Source organism: Battus philenor, unplaced genomic scaffold (genome assembly GCF_028537555.1).
Source record: "Battus philenor isolate CCGP_79_NKW_IND1 unplaced genomic scaffold, ilBatPhil1.0.hap1 SCAF_22, whole genome shotgun sequence".
Lineage (NCBI taxonomy): Eukaryota > Metazoa > Arthropoda > Insecta > Lepidoptera > Papilionidae > Battus > Battus philenor.
In genome coordinates, this window is record NW_027181685.1 from 10,598,413 (window position 1) to 10,614,874 (window position 16,462).

Sequence of the window (16,462 nt, forward strand, 5' to 3'; positions counted from 1 at the left end):
TAGGTACAAAGAGAAAATCGCTGCCCAACTTATGAACTTGTTTTGTGAGCAAAAGCGACGCTAATTATTTAATGCACAAAATGTATTGTATATGTAATTATATAAGGTTCCATGCCAGGATTGCACCCGCGACCTACGATCTTAAGTCTCAGTCCTCTACCACTGGGCTACTACTGCTCAACGCTGTCTCCGGGGAATAAAAAATCTTGAGTTCAATTTGATTCTAGTTTCTGTCCAATTGGGCTCATCTGGAGGCCAGGTCTATTACACTTTGTCAATTTTTTTAACAGATTTTTATTTAGCATATACGCGAAATTAGAAATAAATATATGATTCCAACATCCAACACGTCTTAATTGTATTGGCAACCTTCATTTAATATTTTCATTTACCCAGTAGTATATAATAGTAGCATGCATCCCCGGGAAAACTTTAGATTATGTCGGTATATTACCATTATTATCATTCTAGAATAATCCCAGAAAGAAACGGTTACAGTATTTTATCAAAACATAGAACAGAACTATTACATATACATGCATACATACATACATACATATATATATATGTATATATATATATATACATATATATATATATATATACACACACAACATTCAAGGACAAAACAATTGGAACGAGACGCTAAAAAAAATGCAAAACAACTAAATAAAACTATTGTGAATATATCGGTGGCAAAGAAAATTATTATATATATTTGTTAATCGTATTATATATATATATCTATTAATCGTAAAATTACAGAGTTGGCAAACCTTTTCGAGATATCGTTTAAAATTTCAAAGCTCATAACACCATCGCCAAATAATTCATATCATCTTTAGCAAAAGAATTCCTAAAATAATCGTCTTAAACAAGAAACAATTCAGAAATGTTATATAAAACATATATTTTACAATAGCACGTATATAAACAAAAAAAAACTATAAATCTAAATACCAGGGGGGCCAAACTGCGGCTCGCGTGTCATTATAAAAAACACCGATCAGTATTAACTAACCAGTGCTGTATATTATTCACCATGTGTTAAACAATTTTCAAGACAAATAAAATGTGTTCAATTTTTTTAAATTTCAATTCATTAACTTGTGATCTTATTTAGCTATCAATAAATATAATGTCTGTATTTTTGAAAAATCTCTTCTTTAAATACGGGTCGTAAATTTTTTTTCTAAAGTCTCGAGCTATCAAGGAGTTTAACCACCCCTGCTATATACTATAAAATTATTACAGTTGCCACAGGTTTGCCATCCCTGATTCCACGCCCGGACTGCTAATGTTAGCGCAAAAATGATTTCAAAGCGCTCTAAGGACTCCTGTAATACAGTCATGGATAAAAATAAAAAATGCATGTTTCATATACTTAAAACTAATTAATATTAAACATACGATACCACAAACCTAAACACAAAACACGGATGAATGATAAGCTTGAATGGCCAATTTTAAAAGTGACATAAAACTCATACTTTAAAGATTTCACCCTGTAATTCACTATACTATACTCCGGACACATTTGTTACCAGAAAATGTACCACTTGCCTCGCTGGTTAGTCATAGAGTTAAGCATGCGTTTATATGAATACAAAATGCTAGTCTATATTCGTCTTTCATACGGTGCGAACGTGTTCACTTGTTTAACAATGTTCGTTTATTTTATGAGTAGCCGTGTTTTCGGACTGATTTCTATTTAAATAGCGGTAAAAACATAGAAGCTGTAAAATCATAAATAAAAGCCAAAATGGCGATTAAAAATAAAACATTAGAATTCAATCAGATAATGACGAAGTTTTAGATAATAATAAAATTTTTAGACGTATATTACAAAAGTGAGCCATGTGTAAACGCTTCCTTACATTTATTAATTGATGCAAATATTTGTTATTTTCATTTGGTTGCACAATTGCAGTTAAAAGTGAGTTTGATTAACTATTTCCAGCGTATCAAGTTAAAAATTGCGAATATTCAGTTTAAAAGTTGTATACATATAATTAAACAAAATTCTTGATAAAAAGTTGTAATATAGTTGTTTATGTTTGTGGTATTAACAACAAAAACAAATAGCATATGAGGCAGTTGAGGTATGCTATAGTTAGTAAACTATTTTTTTTTGGCGGCAAAATCAAAGATGCAGGGCAACATAAACAAGACACAAGATATTTGAAAAGTTTACATCATGCCTTGCAACTAAGATTTTACAAATCATTCGAACTTACATGGAGAAACTATTTGGCCTTAATACAGGCAAATGTCACTAATTATAAATTATAACGTATACATTAAAGGCAAATACTTCAGGCAGAGCTATTACAGCCCTCATATCAGAACAAACAGTGTGAGACAAAGATCCCACTCGTCTAAGCAATTTTATTTTTCAATTCGATTCTTAAAAATACTAAACATTTTTTTTTCGTTGATTGCTGTCATTGAGAAGCATTTATATATTATTCTTCTTCATTATTTTAGCATAAATGTTTTTGAATTTTTTTCAAAAATAATCGAAAATTGAAATATATAATATTTTGTTTAAGTAATAACTTAACCAAAATATTATTATATATCTATGCATGGATACTTATTAGTTTAATCTGTGGTCATGGATGACATATGTCAAAAAATTGGATATTTTGATTTCGGTTTTTCGAATAAATACAAATGTTGTCGAATGAATAATATTAGTCTAACAATAATTTTTTGATAAATTTGTATAAGTTACATTTTCCAAAATAGCCTCTATTATAAATGCTAATTCTTAATAACAGCAATATGCTATATCCATTGACACAACCATGTTTATAGTTACTCAAAAATATACCATGTCGTGTACACAATAGTGTATATTTTTAATAAATTTGTGAATATTTAGCTATTTGATTTTGTTCATTCAGCTACGTTAGATAGCTTCGTCGGTCTGCTTCGGTTGGGCGGTCTTCTTCTCAAACACCAGGACTTTCCCTCCGACTTCGTCTTTTGGACGCTGTTCAAAAAACTAAATAATTTTAATAAATTATGTAAAAAGTTTAACTTATTTTAAATAATCTCATAGACTCAATAGTAATGGAAGATCAAGTTATAATAGTATTAAAGGTATTTATTGTAAGCAAACAATAGCATGGAATTACCTTGTTTTGGATACCAAAGTTCAATTCATAATTTTAATTGATTATAAGCTGAGATCAAGTAATTGGATGCACATTACCTAAAGGTTATCTTTGTCTAAAAAATTACGGAGGCGAGACTAGTAGATAAATTAACGAGAGAAATTTGACTTTTATTTAAGTCTCTACCTACACACAAACAAGTAAAATTTATCATCTGACTCGCATCAGAAATTTTTGATACTAAAGTGCGTTCACACAATATGCCTCTAAATATCCCATAAATATTATAATCAGATAAGCCATGGCATGGCATTTATTTTTTCTGCACTTGCTAGAGAATATTTAACACAATGGTAATTATAACTTAATTTGTTCCAACCAAATTGGTATACCTCTCAACTTATATTTCTCAAGCTACTATGTTATAATTAAACCCAGAGTTATTTTCAATAATTTATATGCTTTGGAATTCACTGAGATATCATATGGTACATTTATATGACTTATGTTGATATTTTGGGTTTTAAGTTATGTTTAAGTTTATTAATGATACTCTCATTTTGATTGTACCAATGGAAAACAATTACATGAAAAAAATCTGAACTACCAGAAGTCCATCCTTTAATTATTACAATGATTTACCTTTTTAGTATTAGTGTGACAAAATAATAATTATACGATATCTTGTCTCAATGGGCTGGTTACCGGAACAAAGCAAAATCAGGCTTATTTTGCTTCTATATTAATATGTCACTAACTTTTATTATGTAATTATTTCATTAAGTAGTAATTTTGAAACAAAATATCATGTTGTTCTATCTTCATTTCAAAGAAGACATTAACAGGCATCAGTCATTTGGCAGAACAAAAATTATTGTACCTACTTAAAATCTAACTGGGAATACAGGTTTAAGAGCAAAATATGTTCAACTTGAGTCAATTTTGATAATAAAGAAATTTCTAAAGAAATAGCCACCTTCAGCGATTAAATGTATCTTGGTAGAAATATTCCTTGGCAAGTGTCATTAATCTTGAAATATTTAAATCATTATTATGTGAATAGATTTATATACTTATAATAATTACTGTAAAAAGACCTACCATACTATGTGGCAATTCATGGATGAGCTTGTATCCTTTGAGCAGGTTCTCCACGCGACCGTAAAGGACGTCGAAAAGGACAACCAGGTTCGGTGTCTGCTTCTGAGCGTACTCTGTCTTCCACCAGCGCTCAGGGTTGTTGTAGAATGTCTCCGACTCGTAGCTCTCGCCCGGGACACGGGGCGGATCGCAGTTCAGGTATCGCGTCGTTACATTAATGTGGAGGTGGCTGCAAGATATCGTATTATAATTACAAACATGATCCATGGCCATAATCATGTTTACATAGCTATTAGAATTATATAGACTCTACCCGTTAGTTGTATTGTATATTCCGTATTGTACTAAACCAGGGGCGTCATATTTCCGGCCCAAGATGAACATTTTAGGCTCAGTTATTTCCATATAGAAATTTTCTTCCGAAACAGTAAAGATAATATTAGAGAATTATGTTAAGTATCCGGACTTAAATATTTATTAGTGGAATCTTTTAATTAGCAACCTCATTTTTATTACATTGTTTCATAAATTCAAATATTCTTTATTCAATGTATGATAGATTACTTCTCTTGTTGACGACAAGTTATGTCTACTACCTATTTGGATTAAATGCCTCAGACCTGGACAAACAGCTGGAAGAAACTCACCTGGACAGTGTTTTTGAAATATTATTTTTTTATTTGGAAGCGAACATATCATTCTCAGTATGTTATATTCTATAAGATAATTTATAGTGTAGTAACATTTAAAACACATACATTCTTTAATAATTTCTTTATATCTAGCAATGGAAGTATTCTTGAACATTATCTAAAATGTTATTGTATGTTGAACATTGCCTGTAGAAAGATTTGCCAAGTTGATGATATTGAATCAATACAAAGTTTATGTTGCTTTAAGTTTATGTAGTTTATGTTGCCAAGTTATTATTAATCTGCAGTCTTTACTTGAATATTAAATATGACAATAGTTTATGAGTTTTATAAGATTGGTTGTGATAAAACAATTACCTGTAAAGAGGAGTAGAGTGGCAAGGCATCATGAACAAAATTGAGGATCTATTGTTGTTACCCACAGCTTCCCTTAGCACCGGCATCACCTGAAGTGTACCGCTCTGATGAATGGTTCCAAAGTAATACATCGGCATAACGTTTCCAACAACAATCAACCCGGCGAGCACGTACAGCTTTAATCTGAAAAAGATCATTTTTTAAATACCCAGAGGAGGGTAGGCCATGATATGGTCAAGGTTATGGACAATCGCTGGATGCAGCCAAGATCAGCCATCGTTGATTTTAAGAGAGGCTTGCAGTGAGCATCTGTCGGCTGACATGATAATTAATTCTAATTATTGTAAATAACACGGTCATCTTACCTCGACGCCTTCCTGCTCCAAGGCACAATGACGTGTTGCGTAATGTACATGAAGATTGGTAACAGAGGCAACACGAAACGGAACTCCTTGTGTTGAATGAAACTGAAAAGATATATATTAACCATTATTTTAACTTTTATGAAATTTGACAATATTTTTATTTAATTCACATAAAAGTTTATAAACATGCTTTAGTTTCTTGCGAGTTTATGTGTCTTCGTATGAACATCTCTGCGTGTTTTTTATTCACTTCATCTCTCACTTAATTTTGTACAAATCTCTCTCGTGTGTGTGTATATCTTTTTCTCATGTATATCAGCCCAATGTTTTGTATGTGTATTATTTCTCTCTAATATGTGTATCTTTCTCTTTTGTATGTATCTATATCTCTACACATTTTTGTTTGTCTGTGTGTCTCTGTGTGAATAAGCAATTTCTAAAGATTATCAATAAAGGTAGTTATCCTTTTTAAATATACTTCGGGGGTATGCTGAGCAGGTTTGTGTGTGTGAAGAATAATACATAGTTATACCTGTGTAAAAAGATATGGAGGGCCGCCGCAGTCAACAGAACCAGACAAGTCTTGTTCTCCCATGGCCTTCGCAGCACCACATACACCGCATACGCCACTGGTATAGTGTTAAACGTCAAAACTGCTGGCATGCCACTGGTCAGGTACCAATACCTGAAACAATTATCCATATTCGATCAATATTCTTACATCATCATCATTTATTCCTATATCCCTAAGATGGGGCAGAGGGCGTCCATAGTACGCCTTATGTACTGTTTCAGTTTTTTTAATCGTTTAATTTCGGGTAAGCTAGTGATTAGCCAACTGTACCCTAGTCTACTGGTGGAGATGCCACCTTGGAGCCTGCGGGCATGCTCGGTTTTATATCGGGTTGCCTCCCTAGTGAGTTATTTCTGTTTTAAGGCGCAGAAGATTCGCCTTTCGTCCGGCACTCTCAGCTCAGCTGCACCCCGAGGTGGCGGCCGCGCGGTTGCGCGGTTATAGCAGTTCCCAAAGGGACGACGAGAATGTGAGGTCACTAGGACTGGTCTTGGTGGGAATCGCTATATGTGAGAATAGTTCTAAAATAATAATAATATAAAATGCCAATAAATCATCTGCTTTGTTAGTGGCGGAACACCGAGTTTAAAGCAGAACCCTGGCCAGCCCGAATATTCTTACAGACCTTGTTTTATTCACGTGTTTATCGTTGTCATGTATTTTCCTTGGAAGGCTTGACTAAAGGGGGGAAAAATCAAAGGTTTCAGAAATGAAAAACATGATGGCATAGTAAGAAAAAGCGTTTCAAATTTTGGATCACCACAAATTAAAATTAATTATTGTTTCCTATCTGTCCCTGTAGACGTAGTACTAACTAAAGTTATTAAGTGTCACATTACAATGTTAAAAAATGAATGAATGTGAAATATTTTCGAGTGATCAGTTTATACAGGTTGATTCAAAATATATATTTATACTCATATAACACATGAATTTACACCTATGAACAATGAACCTGTATACGGTGTTGCTCAGTCACCTCGGCCATCTCTTTCACACGTTCATCTTGTACTGCCACCCCTCTCATTCTTTCGTTCACTCAATTTGTACAACACTCTCACACACGTTCGCATATTACGTTCAGTGACAGACTTAAGATCATACAAAAATATTTAGTTTTCGTGTCCCAAAAATGGAATTATTAATAGTGATACGTAAAAACAAATGTTTTTGACTAAGAAATAAAAACATTAAATCAATGTTAATAAAAAACCAGATTTTTTGGTATTATAGAAATAATTAAAAAATTTTAAATAGATATTTATATGTTTTTTAATGTGAAGGAATAAGTTTGTAATGCGATTAGCGTATAAAAACTGAACAATAAGTTCTCTTTACTTTCCTATTGAAATTCGGAAGTACATATCTTATTATTAGAACTTAAGTTATTTTTATGAACATCTATACCTTATCACCTATTGGCAGGTGATTTTTTGACCAGGTGCAGAGGGTGCTTACCCTGAAACCTATATTAAGACAGTCATGTTTGGGGGCTCCCTGGGGCCGGTATATACAATTTCAGCAGATTAGGAAACCGACAAACAAAAAACTTCAGGGAGTAACAAGACTTAAGGGCTTAATGACCCTCGGTCTTTTGTTTTGCTCCCGTGAGGAAATTCTGCATGGGACACCTCTCCACTGCGAAGGTAACGACAGGGTTATATCGAACTTCTGCCGTCTTCTTCGACTCCTTTGTTAAAACTACGGGATCGCCTTTACATACTACCGTTGTTTTAACAGCGCTCCTCGTGCTTCAACTCCTTACAATAAAACTGCAGTTTCCTACCCGTAATACTAAACAAGCGTAATTTACTTCGTGCACCACCACAAGGCCTGGACATACGTGCGGCGGATCACCAACTGACATTGGTCTGGGTTGTGATTTGTCGATAATAACCATTTAACATTCCGCTTAGCGCCTGAGAAGGTTGAAGCTCAACTTGATCGGTAACCTGGCTAGCTTTACTATCACTTCGGAAAGCTTTATCACTGGGAGAAGTGGCGGAAACTTCGTCAACGCTTCTATCTATTGGGTTGTCCGCAAAAGTTCGTGTGCCTGTATATACCACAATTATTGCAAAAACAATGACATGCTTACTTTATTACTTATTCTAAGAGATAGCTTCAGTCATATTTGGAAAAAAAGATATGGTTACGATTGATTTTTACCGATGCTTTTTATCAGTTTTGTATGCCTTAGAATATAGTGGCAAATAAAGTGCATTATCGGTATTTAATGATTTTATCTTTACGAAACGGCGAAAATGCCAGACAATCGGCAAATAATTTGCGGTGTTTATGACGAGGATGCTGTTAGTCATAAGAACTATGCTTTGTTTGAAGTGATTTGCTCGGCTTATTTTCGATTTGAAAGATCAAGAATGCCCAGGTAGGCCGTTCACCACAGGTGAAGATATATGAAGAATATAAATCGAGAACTACCCATGCACGACACTACGTTAATTAGCAGAAATGATATATAAATCAAAATCAACTTTACACGATCATACCGTTATGCTTAGAAACATATCTACGGCAGTACATACCGTCTTGATGTTTTACAAGCGCAATGAGAAGACGCCATTTCTAAAGCAATTATTGACGGGGGATGAGAAATGAATAATTTATAATGATGTTCAGCTTAAAAGCTCCTGCGGAAAGCTTGATGAACCACCTTTAGCCTTGGACAACTTCAGACAGTCCATAGCCCAAAGCCCAGCTCTGTATCTGGTGGGATTGGAAAGGAGTCTAATAATTTGATCTTTTACTAAATCATGAAAGTATAGATTCATAAAAGTATTGTTCTCAACTACATAAATTGACAATTGAACAAAAACAACCAGAAATTGCGAATCGGATGGACAGTGTGTTTCATCACGACAATGCATTACAGCATGTCTTTGAGGACTTAGTAAAAATTGTTGGAATTTGGTTGGGATGTCTTACGCCATCCACCGTATTTTCTAGACCTTGTGCCGTCAAATTTCCACCTTTTCCAAAACAACGTTACAAAATGGAAAAAAAATTTCGCACCCATTTGCACAAATTTGTTTTCGAGAAGTTTCTGGAAAGAATTCTCAAGCTACACGAAAGATGATACCTATACAATTTAATAAATGTATACGAGCGGCATTTTAATTGTCCTAAAATATCAGGACATATTATGCGGACAATCAAAAACAATGATCGATTGGTAATCAGGTGCATATTTATCTTCACAGATAGGCAATCGACTTATAATCAAACGCCATATATGCACGTACAAATAACCACACTTGACGCTTGTCAACAGTTCGTTCATGTTCAAACATGTTTCAACTTAAATTCAAAATCAATAAAAATGTAGATAAAACTCACAACGGTTTCCTATATGATAAAAGTGTTCGTAAAACAATAGATAACAGACATAACAGAGCAATTCAACATGACGTAAACAATATTTTTATTTTTTAACGCTTTTTGTAATTTTCAATGTCATTTAAACTACATTCTACTATAGTTTATAATCATGAATTATTGTGTATTTGTAAGCATATGTCATTAATATTTCAGCCGGAGGAAGTCCAGTACTGGACATGTCTCCCCCGTAGATTTCCAACTGAACCGGATGAAAGCGACCAACATACAGCGTCTACTGACGACCTTGATATAGTAATCTGTCTGCTATACTGGTCCGTGGTCTACATACCGGAGCTTTGAAGCCCCAGCTGCCATCTATAGTGGCATAATATCTGCCACTTCAACCTTCCAACACGCTGGGCTAGGCTTACTCGGCGATTCAATTTCGTAGAGAAATTTCGAGCATCGCGAATATACATTATATATGTATATATCAGGGGTGACCAAGCTCTTTGATAGTGCCAGCCATTCTTTTTAAATCAGGAATTTTTTGCAAGCCGCAGTTGAATACGCATTTAAAACACGCAAAAGAATGTATTTTTATAAAAGTCATATTTATTAAAATAATTTATATAAAAGTACAAAACGTGTATTGAAGTTTGATATAATGGCACACTTATATGACAGCACTCCTAATAATAGTTAAGATGCCGGTTAGTTAATTATGATCGGTGCTTAGATTTCGCTAATTTTATGGTGGAATAATATTATAATAATAACAATTCACACCAGTAATTTGTTTCGATTTCCCAGGAGCTGACATAGGTAATATAAATTTAAATATCGAAATAATTCGACAATCAATCGGAGCCAAAAATAATCGTTCAAAGAGCCATATGTCTCGCGAGCCGCAGCTTGGCCACCCCTGCTATATATTGTTAATATTAACACTTAGGATTTTTCGTCACGTACAAATAGTGTTTCCGTATTAGAACATAATTTACATTTACATATAATTTACATTTATCTATTCTCACCTACAATACAATTGAAATCAAGTTTTTAAAATGTGAATGACGTCACGATGACTATGCAAATATTTTTGATGCAATGATTGTTTACATATTATCAAAATCATTGACACGTCCCGTGATATACTACGTATTTATTTTATCACTATTCATTATTTGACTTTATGTTGTAAAAAATTAAGAAATAACTAAACCGAAATAATAACCACTGATCAAAACTGTTGCATGATTAAAACACCGCGCATATCGAAAAAAACGGTGCAAATTTTCAAGTATATTCTTTTTATTTTTGTTATTCAATAAAATTTGTACATTTTTTATTGTTTATTAAAAATAAAGTTAAGTAAATCATTAAGTGCGGCTCGCAAAAAAATTTTCAAGTTTGAATTGGTCCAATGATTAGAAAGATTGTTCACCTCTAAACTAATATATTAGATGTCACAAGTAAATAACTAAAAATTACATCTCTAGTCTAGTATCTATTGATACAAAATACCAATTTAAAAACTGCAGTTTGTTCAGTGAGTAAATTTGACGACTTTCTCATCAAAATCTAACAAAATGAATGCAGTTAAAAAAGCGTAAATCAAGTGAAATTATAATTTAATAAAAACTTCATAATAATAAATTTTCTTTCAAGAATAATACATCCTACTAAAATATTAGGTAATGACTGCGACTTACGATCGCAGGTTCGATCCTCGGGATAATACATTAATCTTATATAGTTCATACTTTATGCATTAATTATAAAGGATTACCACTGCTTATAAACAAGCTTCTAGAGGATGAGTAGCAGCGTCCTCTGAGTTCCATATTACCACACTGCGATATCGCCAACTCTGCTGCTAACCTTGGCGATGAAGGTATATCCCACATAGATATCTTTGGCGAAGGCCTATTACTTCTATTGAGCGTCTTTGGACTGAAACGACGATGACGACGAAACAAGTTGGTACAAGTTATACAGTATCTTCGGTTTTAAAGTAATAACTCATGTTAATTAATAAAGGTCTGTATCAAAATGAATTCTTCATACATATTATATAGCAGGGGTGGCCAAACTGCGGCTCTTTGAACGATTATTTTTGGCTCCGATTGATTGTCGAACTATTTCAATATTTAAATTTATATTACCTATGTCACAGATGCTGGTAAATCGAAACAAATTACTGGTGTGAATAATAATAATTATTATGCCACGATAAAATTAGCGAAATCCAAACACCGATTATAATTAACTAACCGACATCTTAAGTATTATTAGGAGTGCTATCATATATGTGTGCTATTATATCTGACTTCAATACACATATTTTTTACTTTTGGTTATATAACTTCATTGAATATGATTTCTGAAAATAAATATTCTTTTGCGTGTTTTAAATGCGTATTCAATAGCGGCTTGCAAAAAATTACAAATTTCGAAAAATGACCCACTATCAAAAAAGTTGGCTACCTCTGCTATATAACATGTGATATTACAATTAATAAACACAGCAATTGATGTAAAATTCTGCTATGTTATGCTTATAAAAGAATAAAATTCTAAATGTTTCTAATTTACCTATATTCATATCTTTGACGCTGTGTCAGCTCTTAGACGCCCACTACAAGTATCTTCTCTAAAGATATCTATGGTGGGATATACATGAAACACTTGGCAAGCGGGTTGGATATCAGTGTGGTATTATGGTATGTAGAGAAAGCTGCTGCCCATCCTCTGAAAACTTGCTTGTAAGCAATGGCAATCCTATATTAATAATGCACAAAATAATTATATTAGGACGAATCCCTGGAATCGAACCCGCGACCTACCACATCGCAAGACTCAGTCCTCTTCTGTTCTATGTATATTTATTTATATCTGCTACCAGCAGTGATGAATTCAAATGTTTATCTTCATGAATAGCTTAGCTTTCATAATTAATATGATGGTTATAAATAAATGCAGTTGATAAAAATAAAAAAAAACTCACCATGGATGAGTACCATAGAAGGAGGCAACATCATATAGAACATTAAACTTGAAGAACTCCCACGGAGTAATGATCAATCTGCCGTAGAAATATGAATCCAAGGCCACTAGCGCAACAAAAACAGTCAGTCTGAAAAAAAGGATCTTTTTAAAAAATTTATGTACAAAAATATTAAATTTAAATATAGTATTACACTTATTTTTATGGACATGAATATAAAAAAATAACAAATAAAATGCTACCGAAACTGCTATACCGTTGTATTATTTTTTTCACAACTCTGTATGGTGGTTTTTTTCGTTGACTGAGCGAAGACAATTGTGAGACGGATTGCCGTTATTTAATAAAGATCTTCTTGCACGTGTACGTCACGCGGCCGCCTTTTGTTGTACAGAATTTATATACATTTTGATTGTACCCATAAGGGTACAATCAAAATGTATATATGGTACCCATAAGGGTACAATCAAAATGTATATATGTGTGTGTTTATATAACTTAAGATACCACAAAACACTAATACGCAAAAAATAAAAATCTATATATACATATATTATAATAGACACCTACATGAAAACATTTTTATTATTCCGAACAGAATATCATCCATGTGAGATACATGCTTGTCTGTGTATGCATGTTACATTATGCTTTGTATCCATGTGCAAACAGACTTATCCAGCATAGGACCACAAGCTGCAGTGAGCTGGTCTTACACAGGGTAGTGGTGGTTAGGAGTTGAAAAGAGACCAACACCCTCTCACTATGCCCTAAGTACATAAGCTAGCACGCATTTTGTTTTGTAGACATCACCCTCTTCTATAGATTTCCAATTGCACTGGTTGGAAGTGTTCATCATACAGTGTCTTTCAATCTTAACAAGGTGATGTGTCCACCTTTCGAGTGAAGACATATATTGGTCTTCCAGGTTCATGGTCTCTACTCCAAAACGAGAAGCACTCAGCAGCCGTCTAATCAACTTGACAAGCCACTGGACTATGATACTCTCTTTCATTGGTCTAAGAATCTCTTCATTTTTTGTTTAATCTTATAGTCATATAATTATAATTTTTGGTGAACCATTTTTAGGCAAAAATTTTCTCATTTATTTGGTTGATAGGTATAAAACAAACTGGAAAACCGTTCCAGTGGAATCACTTTTCTCTTGGTCATCATTAAATCAACAGACTAAGTCATGAACTATTTTATAAGATATCTCTACTTACCCAATAGGTATGTAAGTTGCCAGCAACAATCTAAGTTTCCCTTGATTAGTGGTTGCAATATTGTAGATTGCCAGCACAAGCCATATCGGCGCTGATGTGGGTCGCAAAAAGGTGGATATGCATGCAAGCCACACCCATTTGTTGTTCTCTGTTAAAAATAAAGCATTTTGATTCTCATTATATGCCTAATGAATCGGAGATTATTTATATTGGGATCAAGAGAGTCAACTCAGAGCTACTAACAAAGATTTTTGTACAATTTTTTATGTAGTATTTTTAAGCTCCCTATTTACATAGAAAAACAAAAATAGGTACAGATGAATTTCTAGAATATTCTTATACCTTTCTCATAATAACCACGTTTTCCATCTTTAAATGGATACATGGATAGTGCGATAACCACCAAACATGTCTCCATGGTCTGCAAAAGAGTTCTTCCAGATGCGTAGAACCAAAAAGATGGAATTAGAATTAAGAAGAGTGCCCACTTGCGCCCGCCCGTCCATTTGTAGAAACTGTAGTCTGCTATTCCACTTATAGCAGCTTGTAAAAGACGTGGAAGCAGAACCTAAAAAAAATAATTTATATTAATGTATTAAAATTGTATGTAAATGTGTATTAAAGGTAGTATTGATAGATAACATATTCAATTCCATTTATCAAAAATTAATGATTGGTTACATCTGTAAAAACTTGTAATGGGATAATGACTAAATCATTTATCAATATAAAGGCTACAAACTGAATTCCAATCACATGTAAAAATTTATTGATCAAGACTAGAATATTTACATATTAATCTATTGTTTCTATAGGAATGTGACAGTTCAATAATTTCAGTCAGTTAACCAGCAGCTTATAACCAATCTTCCTATACAACATTGATGCATTTGACTTTGGTGATCAACATTAGGGATATCTATGAAGAAATATATAGTACACATAATAAAATTATTTAAATTACATTGGCAGCTTCAATGAGCTGCTGCTTATAGCAGAAGTATTCTATGATCTAACACAAATAAATATCATCCAATTAAGTTTTTTTTATTCATTACAGAAGTGATTTCCATATTAAGCTTACACTTTAAATTTAGGTAAATATGTCCCAATACGTAATATATGATTTATTGGAAATGTTAATATGTCTATAGATAAAAACCCATAAATCCGATATACAAATTTAATGTTATTTATTTTAATGTAATAAAAATATAAACATTAACATACCACAGCTTCAGGAGAATCGAGACCGGTGAATTTCAAAACAGCGTACAATGCAGCAAAAATACTAGGGTACAGATAACTCCTGATACCTTTTTGCCATTCCCAAGTCAATACTCCATAACCGAAGACTTGTTTGTGGGCAACTTCCAAACTTTGCCAATATTCATCGGGCACATAATATGTTTGCACTAAGAACACCGATAGAATCCTTACGACAAATATAGCGCCAAGCGCCTGCAGCGTGTTAGGTATAGACATTTTCCCGCCTAAACAAGAGGTTACATTAGTTAAAAATAGTCGCAAAAATTTTACAATTATTTAATGAGAAAATTCGTCTAAGTAGATCATAATATGCATCTAAGTATCCATCTATACCGATCTTTATTCCAATAATTATTCAAAATAATAATATTTATCAAAAATAACCATAAGTCCACCAACGCGTCCTTTTAATTAACTTTAAACATGAATGAATGCGATAACAAATGGATTGTATTACTACGCCGCCTGAACAAGTGAAGGTACATGACTTTGTTTATTTCTAATTATATAGAAAAATCTTAATATTAATAATTATTTCGTAATAATTTGTGGCTAACCTCACCACTAATATTCTTGCCTGCCTGCAACTACACCATAGACTACCAAATAGATGACATATTATCATCTAGTGTCCAACGATGGTTGACATCGTTTTTTTTTTTAGCTTTTTTTTAACAAATATAGGCATTGATTTTTTTATACAAAAATATGTAAACCCAAATGTATACTTATTTGCGAAAGCATAAGTAAAAGCACTAGTTAATTCTATATAACTCGTTCACCCGCGGTCGTATTGGGCTCTTGAATCCAACTTGGCTACCCGAATCAATTTATGCTATCTTAGTTTATTTTATATTTCAACAGAGACTTGGTGAACTACTTTATTTGGTTGTTGCTAAGCGGTGTTAGCCTTTGCGGCTTTTACAGCTTCGTTAGATTTAGAGTGCGTGGATTCGGAACTCAAAGGCTTTTAAAAAAAATAAAACCTTGGTCAGTAGCTTTAACATAACGCCTGAAATGTGTAAGATACAGACTATGATATCGACTCAGTTGTCGTAGGAAGGCACAAACTTCTCTGATGACTAACATTTATATCGATATTTAAATTGGAAGAGGACTGTTCTAAGTCGCGAATGAGTATGATTCTGCGCAACAATAGTTAACCTACGTCAAGTTCATTTTAGGATCGATGTTCATACAACAAAATTGTATTTAATTATTTAAAATACGATTACAACTGTTATAGTACATCTGTTTAAGCTTAATTAAACCTAATATACAAAGTTATCAAATAGCGTTCATTAGTAGCGACAAATAAGATTATAATTTGTGATTACAATCAGGGATGAAGAATTTGAAATGTTTGTCTAAACCTTTTTGGATGCATACTTTTTTTATAATTAAGAAAATGAACGCAGTCTTATTATACAATGTCAATCGAAGTTG

The 16,462-nt window shown here is 33.0% G+C and overlaps 1 protein-coding gene across 3 annotated transcripts; it reads right to left on the minus strand.

Annotated features, from left to right (window-relative positions):
* Window positions 1-2,177: 2,177 nt before the first annotated feature.
* Window positions 2,178-15,639, minus strand: PIG-B (phosphatidylinositol glycan anchor biosynthesis class B). Of its 3 annotated transcripts, none has more exons than XM_068766913.1 (10): window positions 15,574-15,639; window positions 14,978-15,240; window positions 14,090-14,315; window positions 13,748-13,895; window positions 12,522-12,650; window positions 6,131-6,283; window positions 5,599-5,700; window positions 5,234-5,416; window positions 4,224-4,452; window positions 2,178-2,998 (listed from the first exon to the last, which is right to left on the minus strand). In XM_068766913.1, the coding sequence occupies exons 2-10, from the start codon at window positions 15,230-15,232 to the stop codon at window positions 2,915-2,917; spliced, it is 1,509 nt and encodes a 502-aa protein (XP_068623014.1). In that variant the 5' UTR covers window positions 15,233-15,240; window positions 15,574-15,639; the 3' UTR covers window positions 2,178-2,914. The 3 variants fall into 3 exon arrangements, with proteins under 3 accessions (XP_068623014.1, XP_068623012.1, XP_068623013.1); XM_068766911.1 differs by having other exon boundaries at window positions 2,178-3,010; XM_068766912.1 differs by having other exon boundaries at window positions 2,178-3,010; window positions 15,579-15,633.
* Window positions 15,640-16,462: the final 823 nt, after the last annotated feature.

Coding starts and splice junctions, on each gene's coding strand:
- PIG-B (XM_068766911.1), bottom strand. CDS start 15,232: ATGTCTATACCTAACACGCTGCAGGCGCTTGGCGCTATATTTGTCGTA. Junction 13,896..14,089: donor ACGTGGTTATTATGAGAAAG/GTATAAGAATAT, acceptor TATTTTTAACAG/AGAACAACAAATGGGTGTGG. Junction 4,453..5,233: donor CACTCTACTCCTCTTTACAG/GTAATTGTTTTA, acceptor GATATCTTGCAG/CCACCTCCACATTAATGTAA.